Source organism: Danio rerio, chromosome 4, assembly GCF_052040795.2.
Source record: "Danio rerio strain M-AB ecotype USA chromosome 4, GRCz13ab, whole genome shotgun sequence".
In the NCBI taxonomy this organism is placed as follows: Eukaryota; Metazoa; Chordata; class Actinopteri; order Cypriniformes; family Danionidae; genus Danio; species Danio rerio.
Window position 1 is genome coordinate 42099299 of NC_141024.2, and position 19819 is coordinate 42119117.

Genomic DNA, 19819 nt, shown 5'->3' on the forward strand with positions numbered 1-19819 from the left:
GGTAATTCAGCTGAACACAGTAAAGGCTCTGAATGAAACAGGTCCACAATAAACCCATGAACACAATCTTTTGTCTTATTTGATTATTTATTAATCAACAACAGTAACAGGAGACAGAAAACAGGTTATTTACAGTAACATAATGTGACTCAGGTTGATATAAATGTACACACAGTCATGATACAATATAGGAACATCTCTTATAACATCTCAATACATCAATAAACAGAGTGAAAAATCAACAGATGAATGAATAAACACACTAATATAGCTAATTAAACAGGAAATAAAGTCAATAAATGAGCATTTGATATACAGTTAAAGTCAGAATTATTTGCCCTGCTTTGATTTTTGTTTTCTTCTTTAAATATTTCCCAAATGATGTTGAACAGATTCAGGAAATGTTCACAGTATGTCTGATAATATATTTTCTTCTGGAGAAAGTCTTATTTGTTTTATTTCGTCAAGAATAAAAGCAGTTTAAAAAAAAAAAAACATTTCGAGGTCCATATTATTAGCCCCTTTAAGCTATGTTTTTTCCAATCGTCTACAGAACAAACCATCGTTATACAATCACTTGCCTAATTACCCTAACCTGCCTAGTTAACTAAATTATGTTTTGCTTGCATATAAAAATAAATAAACAAATCTCTCAATGAGTCGCCACTCACAGTTTTCCCTAATTGTTTACACTCATTTTCTGAAAGAACTCTATACACAAATCAAAGCACACACACATACACACAAAAACACACACACACACATCCACACACAGCAATACACACACACAAATTGCAGTAACACATGCACACACACACTGACAGACACACACACTCATGCACGCGCGCACACACAGACGAAACAAACACAGACTCTCACACACACACACGCATGTGGACACACTCTGTCGCACACACACACACGCACACACACACACACACACATACACACAAAGACATTCTTTCTCAAACACACACAAACACATACACCCACAGAAGAGACTCCAGATCATTTCACTGCTGCTGCCTGATCCTGCACAGGATTCTGGGTAAATCTCTCGTCAGTCTTCAGCTCAGTTTCACTGATGATCCAGAATAAACCCCAAACCCAGGGCAGAGCGGCTCAGTGAATGTGGTCTGGACTGAGTGGATGAGGCTCATCGTGTCTCTATAGATGTTGTAAAAGATCAGAGTTCCTGCACTGTGATCCACAAACACTCCTATTCTCCTGCTGAGCGCCTTCACTGAGAGATCAGTGCCTCTGTTATTGTGCCAGAATGTGAAACTGGAGGAATAGCAGCGCAAACTCCAGGACTGAGCATTACGTCCAAACACACACTCAACACCTCCTCCCTTCCTCCAGATGCTCTTATATGACACTGATATCCACACATCATCTCCACTCCAGTCAATCTCCCAGTAACAGCATCCACACACACTCTCTCTGCACAACACCTGACGATGATCATCAAATCTGTCTGGATGATCAGGATACGGCTGATTCTCTAACACAGTCTTCACCTCTCTGTTCTCCTCAGACAAAATGAGCCAAGTGTGTGCTGTGTTTGGATCCAGAGTGAGGAAACAGACATCTGAACACAAGAACACACACATTTATAACCACAGCTGTGTGTGTGTGTGTGTGTGTATGAGAAAGAGAGATAGAGTGTGTGTGTGTGTGTGTGTGTGTGTGTGTGTGTGTATGTATGTGTATTTGGGTGAGTGTGTGTGTGTGTGCGTGTGAGAGAGTGTGAGTGTGTATGTGTGCGTGTGTCTGTGAGAGTGTGTGTGTGTGTGTAGTCCTACATTTGCGTGGTCCTGCTGTAATCCTCGTGTGTCCTCCATGATCCAGACTGTAAACACACACAGATGGAGAGAATGAGCTGTTTAGTTTCCCCCTCAGCTAATAAGCTAAAGCTAGCACTGAGCTGCTCAGCTACACGCTCCTAACTCTTGAGCTAAAACACACAACACTTGTTGGTTGAGCCGGGATGCACAATGAATGTAACACAGTGCGTTCTTCTCCTCTGCTGTTGGTGAAGCGAGCGCAGATACTGCTCATGTTGATGGAGACACCCTGCTGCAACATTCATTTATTACAGTGATCACACTTAGCTTTGCCATCGTTCTTCAGCACATGCAGCCTTTGAGCACATGTTGCAGTCCATCTCTAAACTATGTTCAGATTATTAAAGATGCTCGCCAGCGCCCAAGTTCCTGACAGATTAGCAAGTGAAAAATACACATGTGTGCACAGAGAAGAGGAATCCAGATGTTGATTTTAGAACAAGAGTCTGAACATTAATCCAAGTGTCTGATTCCAGAATCTGAATCCATCTTCAATCCCCAACCCTATTCCTGACCTAATATTGTAGGATTCTTCAGCAGGAATGGAGGAAGAAGTTTCTCTGCTCAGCTCAAATGCTGAAACTGTACAGTGTGTCCCGCTTAATGTCACTGTAACTGAGCCAATACACTCCAACATTTACAGAGGAGATTCATTTCACACTCAATGATTTGCTCTTCATAGTGAAGGATATGGATTTCTGCTTTCCAATCGGTCTCATCATGGACCACCGTTTATCCTTTTCATCATCCTGTTTCTCAGTATTTAACTGTGAATTGATTTTAATTAATGAATAAGTTAACACATTGCTTAATATAAGAATGTTCAGTGCATTTGCTTGTCTTTTTATAACTATTTTAAGAAGCCACCAAACTAGGTCAGAGGTCATGGAGACCTTGAGTGGAACTGAGGGCTGAGGACTGGAAACAACTGTTCCTATTGTTATTTCTAGGAGTTAATACTGTCTAAAGTGATTTTGCTATTTTTATGGTTAATTCTTTTAAAGTGATTCTACTTTTATTCAAGATAGACTTTGTACAGTAAGAATATAACTGCCTGAATGTAGATTATAACAATTTTAACCAGTTTTGATAAAGATGGCAGAGAGTACACTCAGCCTTGAATAATAGGGATGGGAAGATTCATCGATATGTATCGATACGCGGTCATGCGCGTGCACGATGCGAGTGCATCGGTTGAGCAGCAGAGGATGAATGAAATTTTGGAAGCAAATCGAGATGCATCGGTTTTTGCGAGATGCATCGATTTTTCTGAGATACAGCTTATATTTTTAATATAGAATGTATTTTTTATTTATTAACAAGTGTTGTCGACCTGTTTTTGGCGCATAATTTAATCGACCTACATAAAGTAAGCCTTAGCAACGGATTTGCGGATGTGTACACTTACACTACAACTTAGTGTATCAGGTGTGCGGATGAAGCTAGTGGAGCGCCCTCAGAAAGCGCGAGAAGCAAAACAAACATTTTATTCCTCACTGAGTTTTAAATCTAAAGTATGGCAAGCAACATTATGGATTTAAGGATGGACGACTTGACAGGACAGATGCAATTTGCAAAATGTGCCGCACATCTGTAAAATACGCGGGCAGTATGACTAATCTGAAATCTCACTTGAAGCGGCGCCACGGTGTTGTTGTGAAAGCATCTTCCAGTGTTCCTGCATCCCCGGCTTTCGCATTGCTTCAACCAGCTCCAAAAGTGGTGAGAAAAGCTTTGAAAGTTTTTTTTTCCGTGCGCAACAGTTTTGTGCGCTCTACGCCTATAACGAATGCTATTGCATTGTTCATCTGCAAAGATATTCAGCCTAGTGTCACGGAGAACGAAGGTTTTAAACACCTCCTCCTGTTAATTTTTATTTAATTATAATAATAATAATAATATTAATAATAATAATGATAAAAATAATGGGTGTCACGGTGGCACAGTGGGTAGTTTGACCACCTCACAGCAAGAAGATTGCTGGTTTGTTATATTTTTATTAGCCTGTTGTTTACAGTGATAGTGATGTTTCAAAGCAGCATAACACTGCTAGTTCACAACCTTAAGTTTTGAATAATCAGTGGCAAAATATCTTTGTAAAACTTGTTTTCATAGTTGAAAAGTTAAATCACAATTCTTGTTGTGCAATGGTAAACCTTTATGTTGAAAGAGTGCAAATATATACATTTATAATATATATATATATATATATATATATATATATATATATATATATATATATATATTGCACTTATACATTCTGTTTATCTTGAAAATACTTAAATAGTATGTGCTATATGTTCTGAAATGGCCCTCTACTGTAAACTGACACTGGCTCTGAGAGAAAAGCCAGTTTGTAAAAAAAGTCTTGGTTTTGCTTGGTTAATAAATAATCAAACTCATTCAATGGCACAGCATCCTCTTTCACATCATCTCATAAACTTTGTCTAATAAGTTAGTGCTGAATTATCGCATCGTATCGTGATATGGGTGTGAATCGTATCGTGTTGCATCGCAATATGTCACAAATGTATCGCTAATATATCGGATCGTATTCTTTGTATCGAGATGCGTATCGGATCGGCATTATAGCTTAGATGCCCAACCCTATTGAATAAGAAACAAATTATACTTTAAGTGTGTGTGTTTTATTTGATTGTTAATCCATTTTACAGGTCTGGAGTCAGCTCTAATCAGTGTAAGGGATGTCTGACGTTTATGCTTAAGATAATGTTCAGAATTGTGCGCACGAACCTCACGTGGAAATTTTCCTAGTCTAACTGTGTTTTAACCAATCAGGTTAGAACACCTATATGTATGACACAGTTAATGACGTTATGTGAGAGTATAATTGTTATTGATTGGTGATTGTGAGCAGAGCGGCCTAGGAACTCATTGCGAGTTTTGAAGCTGGCTTCTGTTGATGTAACTGCAAACTATCTTCAGTAGACTTCATTTATTTATTTAAATCTCTGACTCCGGCTCTTCTTCATCTACCAGACTGGTCATTCTTTGGGTTAAACTGTATACTATCCCTACAATAGACATGACTGTAATACTCTACAAGCTGTATCTTCTGTCTGTCCTCACCCCATAACCCTCACAGAAAACTAAAGCTGATCAGAAAAGAGCTTTCTAGTGTCTTTTTAAAGCCATTCAGTGTAAAAGCACAAGGCCAGTGCTGCTCCACATACTTGAGTTTGTCCAGTGTGTAGTTTGGATCCTCCAGTTGTTCAGAGAGCAGCTTGACTCCTGAATCTCCTGGATGATTGTAGCTCAGATCCAGCTCTCTCAGGTGTGAGGGGTTTGAAGTCAGAGCTGAAGACAGAAAACCACAGCCTTCCTCTGTCACCATACAGCCAGACAATCTACAAACACAGCAATAGTCCACATCACACAGTTGGACAATCACACATCTCTTTGTGTTGTGAAGATGCTGACTGCTGTTTCTGCTCATGTCAACAGCAGTGATGAACACACACATCCTGATTAGCTCTCCTTATTAATCGAGCCCTCGCATCAGCAAACACACACACACACACACACACACACACTCGACATCATCTGTAGAAGTGTACAGAGCAAAGACATTGTTCATAATACACCACATCAAGCTGTAAAGTCTGCTGTGAGGAGGAAGAAGACACACTTAATCATCTTAAAGTCATGTATTAAGTGCTGCTATTCAATGATCCTCCACATAGTTGGATTGTTTTTGTCATGTGAGGGACATTCTACAATACTGATTCAGGATTATTTGTAATGATCAATAATGATGAGTAAAGTAACACTGTAGGGTCATATTAGGGTATTAAACGTTCCCATTCTTAAACGCATTACTTATTGAAGAATCCACTGAATAAATGCAGGATAATAAACCAACAGATCATTTTAAACAGATCACAAACATCTGTGGACATTAATAAAGTTAAAGTGAAGTTACATCTGACATTTCACTTTCACATTCACACCTCAGCAGAGAATGAAGAGAATAGCAAACCTGTAAACCCAGCTAAGCAGTGTTCATCTAGAGTCAAAGATAATACACACCTTATACAGTGTTGATGTGTGCTAAAATCATCAATGACAATGAGTGATCGTCCTCTTTACACTCTTTTGAGCTGTTAATTTTGCAATAGTTTTTGCACATCAATAATGCATCATCTTAAAGTGATTTTATAGTTGATTTTAATATATTTAATAGATAAAAGTGTGATTTGTAGATGATCGACACCTAGATGCAGAATTACAGCTGGTTGTATGACTGTAAGACATGAACTCAAATGTTACAGAGATCTGAAATGTGTAATCAGGTGTAGAGCTAGGTGATGTCAGACAATATTTATTAATAATCGCCTTTAAATATATCTTCATATCTGATAATCTCATCTCTCCCCTCACATCTGTCATGAGACACGCACACACACACACGCACGCACGCACACACACTCACACCTGATCTCTGAAGAGGAATAACTGGAGAAGAAAGAAGCGCTGGTGATCTCCTCTGAATGACCAAAACACCCAGGCGGGACAGAGCAACAGACAGATGCTGAGCTGCTTATCTTGGAGGATGGCCAGCACAAACTCAATGCAGCTTCACACTCTCGTCCAGCCCTATATCACAGCATCATCAAGACGCATTTATTAACTACTAAAACTGTGGACAAGCAAATATGATACAGCCTATAGATACTGTCTAGCCAGTGCTCAGACTAATATGTGTGTAATGTGTTGAGGCCACAGCTCATGATTGGCCATCCGCTTTCTCTTTCACTCACACATTCCTCTCCAAAGCGTGTGAGGGGGTCTAAACCTCAGATTATACTCATGAGCAAAAGGCCCGATCTCTCCTTCACATGTCTGGAGCTTTGTTTGCTTTATTTGTGTGTTAAAGTCATTCTAGATGTCTGTCAGCCTGTTCCTGTGGGTGAGATGAAGCGACTGACACATGAAATAAAGCTTTAGCATATGCATTCATCTACAATCTAAAGGGAAGTGTCGTGTTATTACTAGTCCATTTACACTTACAGACTGGGCCGACATTTACTTGATCACTTCACTAGATTATCTTTCCCCAATAATGTGGATTATCTAATCTAATCTAACCTGATCTACTCAAATCCATATCGCCCAGCCCTAATCAGGTGTCCAGACTTTAAAGATGCTCCCTAAATGTGCAGATATCAGACATACATTATATTATATCACTTTCACTGCTTTCTAACCAGTGCAAATGCTAACTCTTATGTTTAACATGCTAGCAGTTAACGTTAGCTAGCTCTCAGCTAAACATCAGCTCTATTAGTTTAGCTTTAGCCGCCAGGAGTCTTAAGAATAGAGCGGTGTCCCACATGTGTCTGAGTGACCAGGGCACTCATTTGGACAGACAACCCTACTGAAAAATCCAGCTTGGTTTTAGAGGGGCTTTGGCCGTTTCCAGGCTGGTTTCCAGCTATTTCCAGCCTGGTCTTAGCTGGTCAGGCAGGAAAATGACCTGCTTAATCCAGCAAAAACTAGCTTAACCAGCCTAGCCAGGCTGGGAGCCCAGCCAAAACCAGCTATGTCCAGCTTAAACCAAGCTGGAAATGGCTGGAAACCAGCCTGGAAATGGCCAAAACCCCTCTAAAACCAGCCTGGTCAAACAGCTAAAAACAGCCAACCAGCCTAGGCTGGTTCAAACTGGATTTTTCAACAGGGAAGCGTATCACACGAGAGCGTCAGTGCCCATTCTAGACTCACAGTGGATTTAACAGTGATGTTACCTGTTTTCCAGACAAACACACTCAACCAATGGCTATTGCTGGACCAAGTTCATGTCTGAATATTAGCGAGTCCTAGACTATAGAAAGAAACGTTTTGAGTCTGGACTCGAGTACTACAGCCCTGACAGTCACAAAATTCAGCTTGTAGATCAAACTTAACTGTATAAAGAGCAACAGAACATGACCTGATCTTCATTTGTATATTATATTGTGGACGATGATGTAAATAAACTAAAACAAACACAAACCCGCTCTCTTAATGTCTCTTTCACCAGCCTGACACTCACATTCACACTGATGGAGCATTAGGTGACTTTTATTCTGTCAGCTGAGAAACAGCTGATAAATAATCATGAGCGCTGACTCTCCTTCACACACAGCCTTTCTGACAGAAGATCTTCAGTCAATATATTGCTTCATGTGAATGAGTAATCAGGGTTATTTTCAGATGCATGTGTAGTAAATACATCAGTTCACCAGGTCTCTTACAGTAAACTGCTGAATACATGCTTATAGTGTGTCTTCATATTATTGTAGAGGTTTAGATCAGTGGTCCCCAACCCCCAGGCGGGTGCTGGTGCGTGGATCAATCAGTACCGGGCTGAACAAGAATTAATTATCTTTAAGTTGGCAGATAAAGAAGCTGCATTTAAACTGGATTTGTGGGGACGGCGCGTGAACAGAGGCATATCGGACGTGTTTCAAACATTAGCACGGATTTTGTGTGAGACTGAGCCTGCGCCCTCACTCACCAAGCTGGTGCACGATCACCAGTCTTCGCTGTTAAAGGAGTTTGAGAAACACTTTCGCATGTTGAGATGTACATGATACTGTATGTGTGTGTGTTGGCGCCCACGGGCTGTTTCACAGGCACATGCAAAGCTTGAAGGTAAACAAACAACGGCTTATTATAAGCATCTTATCGATAATTATTTATGCGGTTGGCATTAAAGTGAACATATAAACGTTATGTGACTAATTTCTAGCAGCTAAATGTGTCTGGAAAAATATTCAAAGGCTTTTATTCTCATAAACCGCGCGGACGTGAATGCGTCTGACTGTTCTGATTGGCTAAAGCAGACGTCTCACGTCAGCACGTTCTAGACGTGCACGCGCTCTTTCCAGCAATCTTCCTTCTATGGAACATCTCGTTGCAAAGAAACAAGCTCAGGGCTCCCATTGATTTAGCGTTACTGATGTTATAATATGTTATATTGTTGGAGCAATGTGTTAATAGAGTTATTACTTCCTAATGTTATAATAGCATTGTAATGTTGGAGCAATGTGCTAATTAAGTTCCATATGAGTACACAGTGGATTCACGTTGACCGGTCCGCAGTTAAAAAAAGGTTGTGGACCACTGGTTTAGATAATATTAAGAGTGTCGTGAGACTTTTATATGTTTAGAAGAAACTGCAAACTGAACAAACAGCAGAGCATGTCTAAACTTCACCAGGACACAACAAATATAAATATAAAAATATAAAATATGAATAAATAACTCAGAGGTAATTCATTAAAAGATCCTTAAAATAAACTGATTCCTTTAACTTTAAGTCACATTTGGGAATACTGGAAAAAGAGAAGCTCTGAAAGTGCAACATTTCATAATAGACTAAGTAAAGCTTTTAAATATATTTATAGATAAACATACATTATTAAAGCTATGATTAAAATCACAACAATGTTTTGTTTTTTCTTCTGTCAATTCACTGAATGGGGCTCCACATCAGGTAACCCAATATGAAACTGTATCTGTTGAGTGGAGAATCATTTACCTCAGTGTCTCCAGTTTACAGTGTTGACTCTTCAGTCCATCAGAGAGAAGCTTCACTCCTGAATCCTGCAGGTCATTGTTACTCAGGTCCAGCTCTCTCAGCACACAGTTTGAGGATTGTAGAGCTGAAGACAAACTCTCACAGCACTCAACAGTGAGATTACACATGGCCAGTCTAAAAAAAATAATAATAATCAAAATTACTGTGTAATTTTTAGTAAGTTGTTTAATGCAATACATAATTATAATCCATACATCTAACAATCTACAGAAAGAAACATCTCAGGTCTGGACATTTTGCAGTTTACAGTTAAGCTTTTGAATATATTTTTACAAACATTCATTAGTAAAGCTATGATTAAAATCACAACCCTGTAAATGTTTTGTTTCTTCTTCTGTCAATCCACTGAATGGGGATCCACATCAGGTAACCCAATATGAAACTGTATCTGTTGAGTGAAGAATTATTTACCTCAGTGTGTCCAGTTTACAGTGTTGGCTCTTCAGTCCATCAGAGAGAAGCTTCACTCCTGAATCCTGCAGGTCATTGTTACTCAGGTCCAGCTCTCTCAGCACACAGTTTGAGGATTGTAGAGCTGAAGAAAAACTCTTACAGCACTGAACAGTGAGTTTACATGTGACTAATCTGAGAAAGAAGAACACAGATTACATTAACAGTGATTTCAGTCATTCATCTGATGTAAAAACAAACTATAAGGTTAATAATATGACAAAACTATTGGAATTTGTGTCAATTAGAATTATTGACTATTGTTATTTTATAAAACTGAATATTAAATGTCATCTAATATATTCTTGATTATTTTGAAATGTAAGAAAACTGCTAAATTTGAGTTCAGATAAGAGGACCACGAGACTTTATATATTTATGAACCTGCAAAATGCAAATGATCAGAGCCTGTCAAACCTGCTCTAATAAACCAATTCACAGATAAACTATAAATATGATCATTAAAAATATAAATAAAGATTTAGAGGTAATTAAATAAAATAATCATTAAAATACACTGATTTCCTGAACTCTTTAAGAAAAAGAGCTACTTTTATTTGAGAAGCAGCATTTTGCAGTTTTTCCACTAATGCTCTTAAATATATCTGGACATTTCCATCTCAATCAAAACACTTTTAATGTTGTTGAGTGGAGAATCATTTACCTTAGTGTCTCCAGTGTACAGTTTGGACTCTTCAGTCCATCAGAGAGCTTCTTCACTCCTGAATCCTGCAGGTTATTGTTACTCAGGTCCAGCTCTCTCAGCACACAGTTTGAGGATTGCAGAACTGAAGACAAACTCTCACAACACTGAACAGTGAGATTACAGCACTGTAGTCTGTGTAGAGGACAGTAAAAGACACTGTATTATTGTGTGTGAGTGTGATGTAATTATTGAAGTGTCTATAATGAGTGATTTCTCCTCATAGGGAAAAGGAAAAGACTCCTTTGACTATTCAAAGTTGCTTTGATGATCACATGGAGGAAGATCAAACATTTGTATTTCATTATTACACAAACTTTTTAAAGAGAAGATCTCTGGACCAAAATGAGTCGGCCAGACAGATTTATTTATTGCTATTTCTGTTCTTATATTTCTGATATTTCAAATCCATTCAGATCCTCATATTTGTTAAATAAAGCAAGACTCTCATATAATATTAACAGACAGAAAATATGACTTTACAAACTGTATTGCAAATAAATCACATCAACATCTTCATATTACTCAATAATATTCCTGAAATTAATATAAAACTGACTGAATATAACTTTACACGCATTAACATCAGTAAATAAAGAGACTCAGTGATGGGCTGAACATCTGCAGAAACACAGCTCATTTAGAGACGCCCCAAAAACACCAAAGAACACCAATCAATGATCATTTCAGCAGAAATTACACTAAAGAGCAATATTATATCTGATATAAACAGGGTTTCTCATATTTGACTTCACATTAAATGTGAAATATTCACAATAAATAAACAGAAATTAAATACATCACAGCATATGCTCATTACCTCATCAGACTTTACAGCATTTCACAATGGAAAAGTCATTTGTGGCAGCATTTATTTGATGGAAATGTTTTTATTTTACCTCAGTGTCATCAGTTTACAGTTTAGACTCTTCAGTCCATCAGAGAGAAGCTTCACTCCTGAATCCTGCAGGTCATTGTTACTCAGGTCCAGCTCTCTCAGCACACAGTTTGAGGATTGTAGAGCTAAAGACAAACTCTCACAGCACTGAACAGTGAGATTACAGCGCTGTAGTCTGTGTAGAGGACAAAGAGCAACAAAATCAGCAGTAAGAAATGAGCAGTGTTGAGTTCATGAGTCCAGTCTACAGTGATAAAAGCAACACTGGAAATAAACTATATATATATACTGCTCAAACAATAATGGGAACACTAAAATAACACATCCTAGATCTGAATGAATGAAATATTCTTATTAAATACTTTGTTCTTTACACAGTTGAATGTGCTGACAACAAAATCACAGACATGATCACTGGAAATCAAATGTATTAACCCATGGAGGACTGGATTTGGAGTCAGACTCAAAACTGTAGTGAACTGCAGGAATTGCTGACACACTCCAGACACATGAGGTCCAGCATTGTCTTGCATTACAAGGAACCCAGGGTCAACCACACCGGCATATGGTCTCACAAGGGTCAGAGGATCTCATCTCAGTACCTAATGGCAGTCAGGCTACCTCATGGTGTTGTACCATGGTGTTAGGCTGCAACCCCCACCTGTGGACATAGGGCCCTCATACCACCCTCATGCCTCAAAACAAGCCTATTTATTTACAATAAAACATATCTTCTTTTAATTAATTTATTTATTGATTGAATCTACATTTAACTAAACTAAACCTGTATTTCCCCATTCATGTGACTGTAATGAATTATTGAACAGATTATTAATAACTAATCAGAGAGCATTTTACTGAGCTCAGTGTAAAGTTTAGTGTTTAGGCCTACAGTAAATGTAATATTAGAGGCATGTCTGCGGCGAGACGGCAATACTGTGTCTAAAATTACACTATTTCTCTGATCAGAAAACAAACACAATTATTCAAGAGCAACACTGTGTTAGATTTAAGCAAATACACATCAACAAATGTCCTATTCAGCTGGAGGAGCACAGGGATTTACAGGGATTTGAGTTATTTTCCAGGATAAACTGTAAAGCAAATGAAGTAGATTATTAAATAAGTACAAATGTTGTTTGTGTGAGTAAAAAGTCAAGAAAAGTTTGTTAAATACGTTTAGAAATGATTAAATAAATGAGCAAATAAGGAAACAGAACACTGCCGCCCCGTCTCCATGCAGTAATATGGTGTATCAGCCATCTCACAGGGGGACGATATGGCCAGCTAAAGATTTTCTGTTAAAGCAGGGCAGTGATTCACTAAACTGATCTGAGTCTTCAGTGCAGACTGATGTGTGTCTTCTGTGATCAATCAATGAATACTCACAGAGCTCTTCTGCAGTTTCTCACAGCTGCTGTCAGTCTCCGTCTTCCCTCAGCTGATGTGTTGAATTTATTAGAGTCTAACTCATCCAGCGGCTCCTCTGACATCTCAATCATGTAGGAGATTGTTGAGCAGTGAGCAGGAGAGAGTTTCTCCTCTGAGTGTTTGTCTGATTTCACAAACTCCTGAATCTCTCTGGCCAGAGTCTGATCTTTCACCTCCAGCAGACAGAGGAACAGATTCATGGATCTTTCAGCTGAGAGATCATCATCTGTCTTGATCTTGTCTTTAATGTACTGTGTGATTCTCCTGATGTTCTCTGAGCTCTCTTCTGTGTGTCTCAGCAGATCCTGGAAGAGTCTCTGATTGGACTCCAGTGAGACGCCCAGCAGGAACCGCAGGAACAGATCCAGATGACCATTACTACTCCTGACAGCTTTATCTACTGCTGAACTGAGCAGAACATACAGCGACTTCTCAGAGCTGGACTGTAGATATTGATCATATAAATATCCTAAAATCACCCTCAGCGGTTCTCTGTTCTTTGTTAAATGGCAGTAAAACACAAAGAAAGCAGCCAGAAACTCCTGAAAGCTGAGATGGATGAAGCTGTAGACTTTCCTCTGATGAATCGCAGATTCCTCCTTGAAGATCTCAGTGCAGATCCCAGAATACATCGAGGCGTCAGTGACGTCTATGCCGCTGTCAGTCAGGTCCTCCTCATAGAACATCACATTGCCCTTCATCAGCTGTCTGAAAGCCACGTCAGCAAGTTTGAGGATCACTCCTCTGTTGGACTGCAGGAGTTTCTCTGGATCTCTCTCTTCATACTTCTGCTTCCTCATGTTGATCTGAATCAGCAGGAAGTGGATGTACATCTCAGTCAGAGTTTGAGGGATTTCTGCACTCACATCTTCTTCCAGGAGCTTCTGAAGCACAGTGGAGGAGATCCAGCAGAAGACGGGTATGTGGCACATGATCTGGAGGCTTCTTGCTCTTCTGATGTGGGAGATGATTCTGCTGGCTTGATGCTCGTCGCTGATTCTCTTCCTGAAATATTCCTCCTTCTGAGGCTCAGTGAATCCCTGAATTTCTGTCAGACGCTTGATGTATCTGGAGGGGATCTGATGGGCTGCTGCTGGTCTGGAGGTGATCCAGATGAGAGCAGAAGGAAGCAGATCTCCTTTCAGGAGGCTCCGCATCAACACAGCCACTGATGAAGATTCAGTCACAGCACAAACTTTCTCCTCATCTGAAAAGTTGAGTGTGATTCTGCTTTCATCCAGACCATCAAAGATGAACACAACTCTACACTGCTCATAAATCTTGGGCTCCAGATCTTCAAGTTCAGGATGAAAGTCCAGCAGAAGTCTGTGAAGACTGTACTGATGATCTCTGATCAAGTTCAGCTCTCGAAATGGAAGCACAAACATGAAATCTACATCCTGATGGTCTTTTCCCTCGGCCCAGTCTAGAATGAACTTCTGCACAGAGACGGTTTTCCCGATTCCAGCGATGCCTTTAGTGAGAACAGTCTTGATCTGGGCTTTCTCCTTCTTGATCTTCTCCTCATGTCCTGCTCCAGCTGAGGCTTTAAAGATGTCATTGCAGTAGACTGGAGTGTGTTGTGAGGGTTTTGTTCTGGCTCTTTTCTCCATCTGTAAAACCTCATGTTCTTCATTCACTCCTTCACTCTCTCCTTCTATGATGTAGAGCTGTGTGTAGATCCTGTTCAGGAGGGTTTGAGTCTCTCCATGGTTGATTCCCTCAAATAATCTCTCATACTTGTTCTTCATGCTGGTTTTGTGCTGCTCTTTGACTCTCTGAAGTTCATCATGTTCTGGTTGGAGTGAATCCTGCTGCAGGTCTCCAGTCTGATCATCTCCATCCACACTGCAGGGACAACAGCAACACAAAGAACCAATGAGTAAACCCCATGGTCATGCCTCATGCCTCAAAAAGGATGTAAAAAGGGGGGACATCCAAGAAAGCCAACATTACAGATCACAATTTATTAAAGAGACTCTTTTAAACATATTAAGTATAATAAAAATGTCCTGATTAATACACAAATACAGTTCATGTGTGATCAATGTTGTACAACACTAAATACCTTTGGGCAGATGATGGTGATTTCTCACCAAGTGCTGGTGGATTACCCATTGACCGATCACTCTTCAGAGACACAGCACTGGACACACATGATCCTGATCTCACACTAAACACACCAGAGGAAAGGAGAATCACAACCTCAAGGTGTTTTTCAAGGCATAAGATAAATCTTTAATGTGTAAAATTTCAGATCAATATAGCTATCAGATCATTTATTATGCTCCTCTAAATATGTGAATCCCAGCCCAACACTCCCACTTGTGTCTCCTGTGTTCAAAGTTTTTTGTTGAAGTTAATATTCATATTAAATATATTTACGAGGAATTTACTCACAGCTCTGTGCATGTTTTTTTCCTTTTTTTCTACATTTTTTGCTAATTCTACAGCAGAATTTATGTAGAATGATTTTCATAAGTATCATAATATCGTAACTAAATCATAATCGTATCATAACTAAAACTTAATATGTGAAATCAAATAAAAGGTTTTTAAGTCTTATTTAATGTTTACAGTGCAAATCCATTTAGATCCACATATTTGGTAAACAAAGCAAATCTGTCATATAATATTGACTAAAAGACAATATGACTTTACAAACTGTACTGTAAATAAATCAAATAAACATTTTTAAATTAGACAATAATAATAGTGAAATTAATTTATAAACTGAATAAATATAAATGTACATACATTTACACAAGTAAATAAATAGATGTAACGAGGAGACTGACACGGAGGGATCCATTATGCAGTATATATTAGTCACACTTTCACTCAAACAATCAACACGCACAAAGGTGCGAACACACAACAACAATATTAATAAAGGACTTAGGGCTGGCGGCTGACAGACACAGAGTGATTTTCCATGCATGGGTCAGAGGCAGGCGGCGTGATTCAGAGTCCGTGTATCAGGCTTGGGTCAAGGGCAGGCAGCGAGTATGAGAGTCCGTGTATCAGGCGTGGGTCGTGGGCAGGCAGAAGGCAAAGCAGAGTCAGAAACGGGCTGGAGTAATACACAGGAGATCAGGCAGGATATAAAGCTCAGTAATGCTGGCCGGGGCTGAACAAGACTTCGCACTGACTGAGTGTTTGAGTGCGGCTTATAAAGGGTACGTGGGTCATTAACTGGATGCAGTTCAGGTGTGCTAGATCAGTGTAAGTGGATGATGTAATGCTTAAGTCGAGTCGGTGACAGAGCCCCCCCCCAACGAACGGCTCCTGAAGTGAGAAGAGTCTCGACGCAGGGGTCTTCCATGGGGGCGAGAGGCTGGCATATCCAGATGTTGCAAGTGGAACTCAACCAACAGCGTTGAGTCAAGAATGTCCTTACGGTTGACCCATGATCTTTCCTCCGGGCCGTACCCCTCCCAGTCGATGAAGTACTGTAGTTGACCACCCCGGCGTCTGGATCTCAGGATCTCGTGGATCTGATAGGCTTCCTCTCCGTCGATCATGAGAGGCGGGGGACCCTGTTCACCGGCTGCCACCTCCCTATCCACCTCGGCTGGACCAACAGCAGGCTTGAGCAGGGAGACATGGAAAATGGGAGAAATACGATAATGATTAGGGAGTGTCAGTCGAAAGGAAACAGGAGATATTTGTCTGTCTATCTGGAAAGGACCCACGTACCTGGGGCTGAGTTTTCTGCAGGGCAGTCTTAGGCGCAGGTCTCGAGTGGAAAGCCACACCCACTGTCCTGGGGAATATGTGGGACCAGGACGACGGTGATGATCGGCTTGTTCCTTGAACCTTCGTATAGCGTGTGAAAGATGAGTGTGAGCTGCGTTCCATACCTCCTCTCACTTTTTGAACCATGTGTCGACTGCAGGGAGTTCAGTGGTCTCACCGGACCAGGGAAATAAAGGAGGTTGAAAGCCTAGTACGCATTGGAAGGGAGTCAGACCTGTAGATGCCTTTCTCAGGGAGTTCTGTGCATATTCAGCCCACATGAGAAATTTAGCCCATTCTGCTTGGTAGGAGTGACAGTAAGTTCGGAGAAAGCGACCGATCTCCTGATTAAGACGTTCCGTCTGTCCGTTGGACTGTGGATGGTAGCCTGAAGTCAAACTAATGTTCACCTGGAAGTTTCTGAAAAAGGCGGACCATAGTCGGGAGGTGAACTGAGAACCTCGGTCTGAGACGATGTCTTCAGAAAGACCATAATAACGGAATACATATTCGCACAGCAGTTCTGCTGTTTCCAGGGCTGTAGGTAGTTTGGATATGGGGATGAGTCGACAGGCCTTAGAGAATCGATCCACAACAGTGAGGATGGTGGTGTTCCCTTGGGACTGAGGTAAGTCGGTGATGAAATCTATGGCTATGTGTGACCAGGGACGACGTGGGACCTCTAAGGGTTGGACCAGCTGGACGGTGACGGGAATGTTTGGCCATTTGACAGGGGGAGCACTTGTTGATAAGGTTGATCATGTCCTTGTTGATAGACGGCCACCAATAGCGGGATTGGATTAGTTGAGCTGTTGCAGTGCTGCCTGGGTGACCGGAACTGGGATGATTATGAATTTCAGTTATCAGCTTCTCACGGAGCAACGGGGGAACAAAGATCTTGTTTTCGGGACATGCCTGCGGAGTGGGGTTTTGTTCAGAGGCTTGTATAATTTCATTCTCAATGTCCCATTGAATGGGAGCTATGATTATGGGATCCTTCAAAATGGGTTCATCATCCTCAGCCAAAGTTTCTTCGTCTGAGAGGCGAGAGAGAGCGTCTGCCTTAACGTTCTTAGAACCGGGGATGTATGTGACTTGGAAGTCGAAGAGGGTAAAGAATAGAGCCCATCTTGCCTGTCTAGGGTTTAGTGGCTTACAGGATCGGATGTACTCAAGGTTTTTGTGATCCGTAATGACGGTAAACGGGTGCTTGGTGCCCTCAAGCCAGTGTCTCCATTCTTCCAAAGCGGCTTTCATGGCAAGGAGTTCGCGGTTACCCACGTCATAATTTCTTTCGGCGGAATTGAGTTTGCGGGAGTAGAAAGCACAGGGATGGAGTTTGTTCGTGGTCAGGGATTTCTGGGACAGAATGGCTCCAATGCCAGTGTTAGATGCGTCAATCTCAACCACAAAAGGTTGATTGGGATCAGAATGGGTGCACTGGAGAAACGGGATTTGAGCTGGTTGAATGCTCTAATGGCGTCTGGGTTCCACTTTAGGCGAGCGTTATTGGCCTTGACCATGGCTGTAAGGGGGGCAGCTACTGAGCTGAAGTTCCTAATGAACGTCGATAGAAGTTGGCAAACCCCTGGAAACGTTGTAGCTGTCGAATGGTCTCCGGTTGTGGCCATTGCGTGACGGAGTCGACTTTCTGCTGGTCCATGGCCACACCCTCGGGACTGATTATACATTTACATTTAGTCATTTAGCAGACGCTTTTATCCAAAGCGACTTACAAATGAGGACAAGGAAGCAATTTTCACAACTAAGAGCAACAATGAATAAGTGCTATAGGCAAGTTTCAGGTCTGTAAAGTCTAAGAAGGGAAGTATTAGTAGTATTAGTATTTTTTATTTTTTTTGGTACAGTTAGTGTGATATTCAGAGAGGCAATTGCAGATTAGGAAGTGTAGTGGAGAGTAAATAGTTGAGTTTTTAGTCGTTTCTTGAAAGTAGCGAGTGACTCTGCTGTTCTGATGCAGTTAGGGAGTTCATTCCACCAACTGGGCAGATTGAGCGTGAGCGTGAGCGTTCGCGAAAGTGATTTCTTCCCTCTTTGGGATGGAACCACGAGGCGACGTTCATTCACAGAACGCAAGTTTCTGGAGGGCACATAGATCTGCAGAAGTGAGAGCAGATAAGAAGGAGCAAGGCCAGAAGTCACTTTGTAGGCAAACATCAGAGCTTTGAATTTGATGCGAGCAGCAACTGGCAGCCAGTGCAAACGGACTAGCAGTGGAGTGACATGTGCTCGTTTAGGTTCATTGAAGACCACTCGTGCTGCTGCGTTCTGGAGCAGTTGAAGCGGCTTGATAGAGTTAGCTGGAAGCCCAGCTAGTAGAGAGTTGCAGTAATCCAGTTTGGAGAGAACAAGAGCTTGATTATATAACCCAGGAATGATATGCAGGTCTGATGGAACTCACATTTGGAAATTTTGGCGTACAACTGGTTGTGAATGAGGCGTTTTAGCACCGCTGTGACATGCTGGATGTGTTCGGGTAAGGAATTGGAGTAGACAAGGATGTCGTCGATGTACACTATTACCCACTGGTTGAGCATATCTCTGTATATCTCATTGACGAAAGCCTGGAACACGGAAGGACTGTTAGCTAGGCCGAAGGGCATAACGAGGTACTCATAGTGGCCATTAATGGTAGAGAACCCGGTTTTTTCACTCGTCTCCCTGTCGGATACGGATGAGGTTGTAAGCACTGCGGAGGTCCAATTTGGTGAAATACTGGGCTGAGCGGAGCTGTTCGATGGCTGCTGGAACCAGTGGTAAGGGGTAACGATACTTGACAGTAATTTCATTCAATCCTCTGTAATCGATGCAGGGGCGTAAACTGCCGTCCTTCTTTTTGACGAAGAAGAACCCGGCTGAAGCAGGTGATGTGGATGGTCTTATGAAGCCCTTTTCCAGTTCCTCAGAGATATGTGTTCATGGCTTCAGTCTCAGGTTGAGAGAGAGGGAAAATTCGACCACGAGGGGGCGTGGTACCTGGCAGTAGTTCTATGGCACAATCATACTCACGATGAGGAGGGAGCTTAGTGGCTTTCTGCTTATTAAAAGCTACGGTTAAGTCATGATAAGCTTCAGGGATTTAACAGAGTTCAGGGTCTTCAGTACTGGTTATCGTGTTGATCTGGACA

At 41.0% G+C, this 19819-nt stretch overlaps 3 protein-coding genes and 1 long non-coding RNA gene across 6 annotated transcripts in view; 2 read left to right on the forward strand and 2 right to left on the reverse strand.

Moving 5' to 3' along the window:
- The window catches only part of LOC148680790 (uncharacterized), a 796717-nt gene that overhangs the window by 472579 nt on the left and 304319 nt on the right, over positions 1-19819 (forward strand). The gene's annotated exons all lie outside the window — the stretch shown is intronic.
- The window catches only part of LOC148680812 (uncharacterized), a 451921-nt gene that overhangs the window by 326181 nt on the left and 105921 nt on the right, over positions 1-19819 (reverse strand). The window lies entirely within an intron of this gene.
- Positions 1-19819, forward strand: part of LOC148680839 (uncharacterized) — a 785675-nt gene that overhangs the window by 84138 nt on the left and 681718 nt on the right. The gene's annotated exons all lie outside the window — the stretch shown is intronic.
- Positions 69-19819, reverse strand: part of LOC137491378 (protein NLRC3-like) — a 36840-nt gene continuing 17089 nt past the window's right edge. For 2 of the 3 annotated variants that reach the window (XM_088650143.1, XM_088650144.1), the window contains 9 exons: positions 15001-15105; positions 12891-14780; positions 11503-11676; positions 10565-10738; positions 9862-10035; positions 9391-9564; positions 5042-5215; positions 1806-1852; positions 69-1591 (listed from right to left, as the gene is read on the reverse strand). In XM_088650143.1, coding sequence (XP_088506269.1) covers positions 1068-1591; positions 1806-1852; positions 5042-5215; positions 9391-9564; positions 9862-10035; positions 10565-10738; positions 11503-11676; positions 12891-14780; positions 15001-15105 — 3436 coding nt within the window. In that variant the 3' untranslated portion in view covers positions 69-1067. Of the gene's footprint in view, positions 1592-1805; positions 1853-5041; positions 5216-9390; positions 9565-9861; positions 10036-10564; positions 10739-11502; positions 11677-12890; positions 14794-15000; positions 15106-19819 lie in introns of those variants that run through there. The other variant, XM_088650145.1, reaches the window with a different exon arrangement.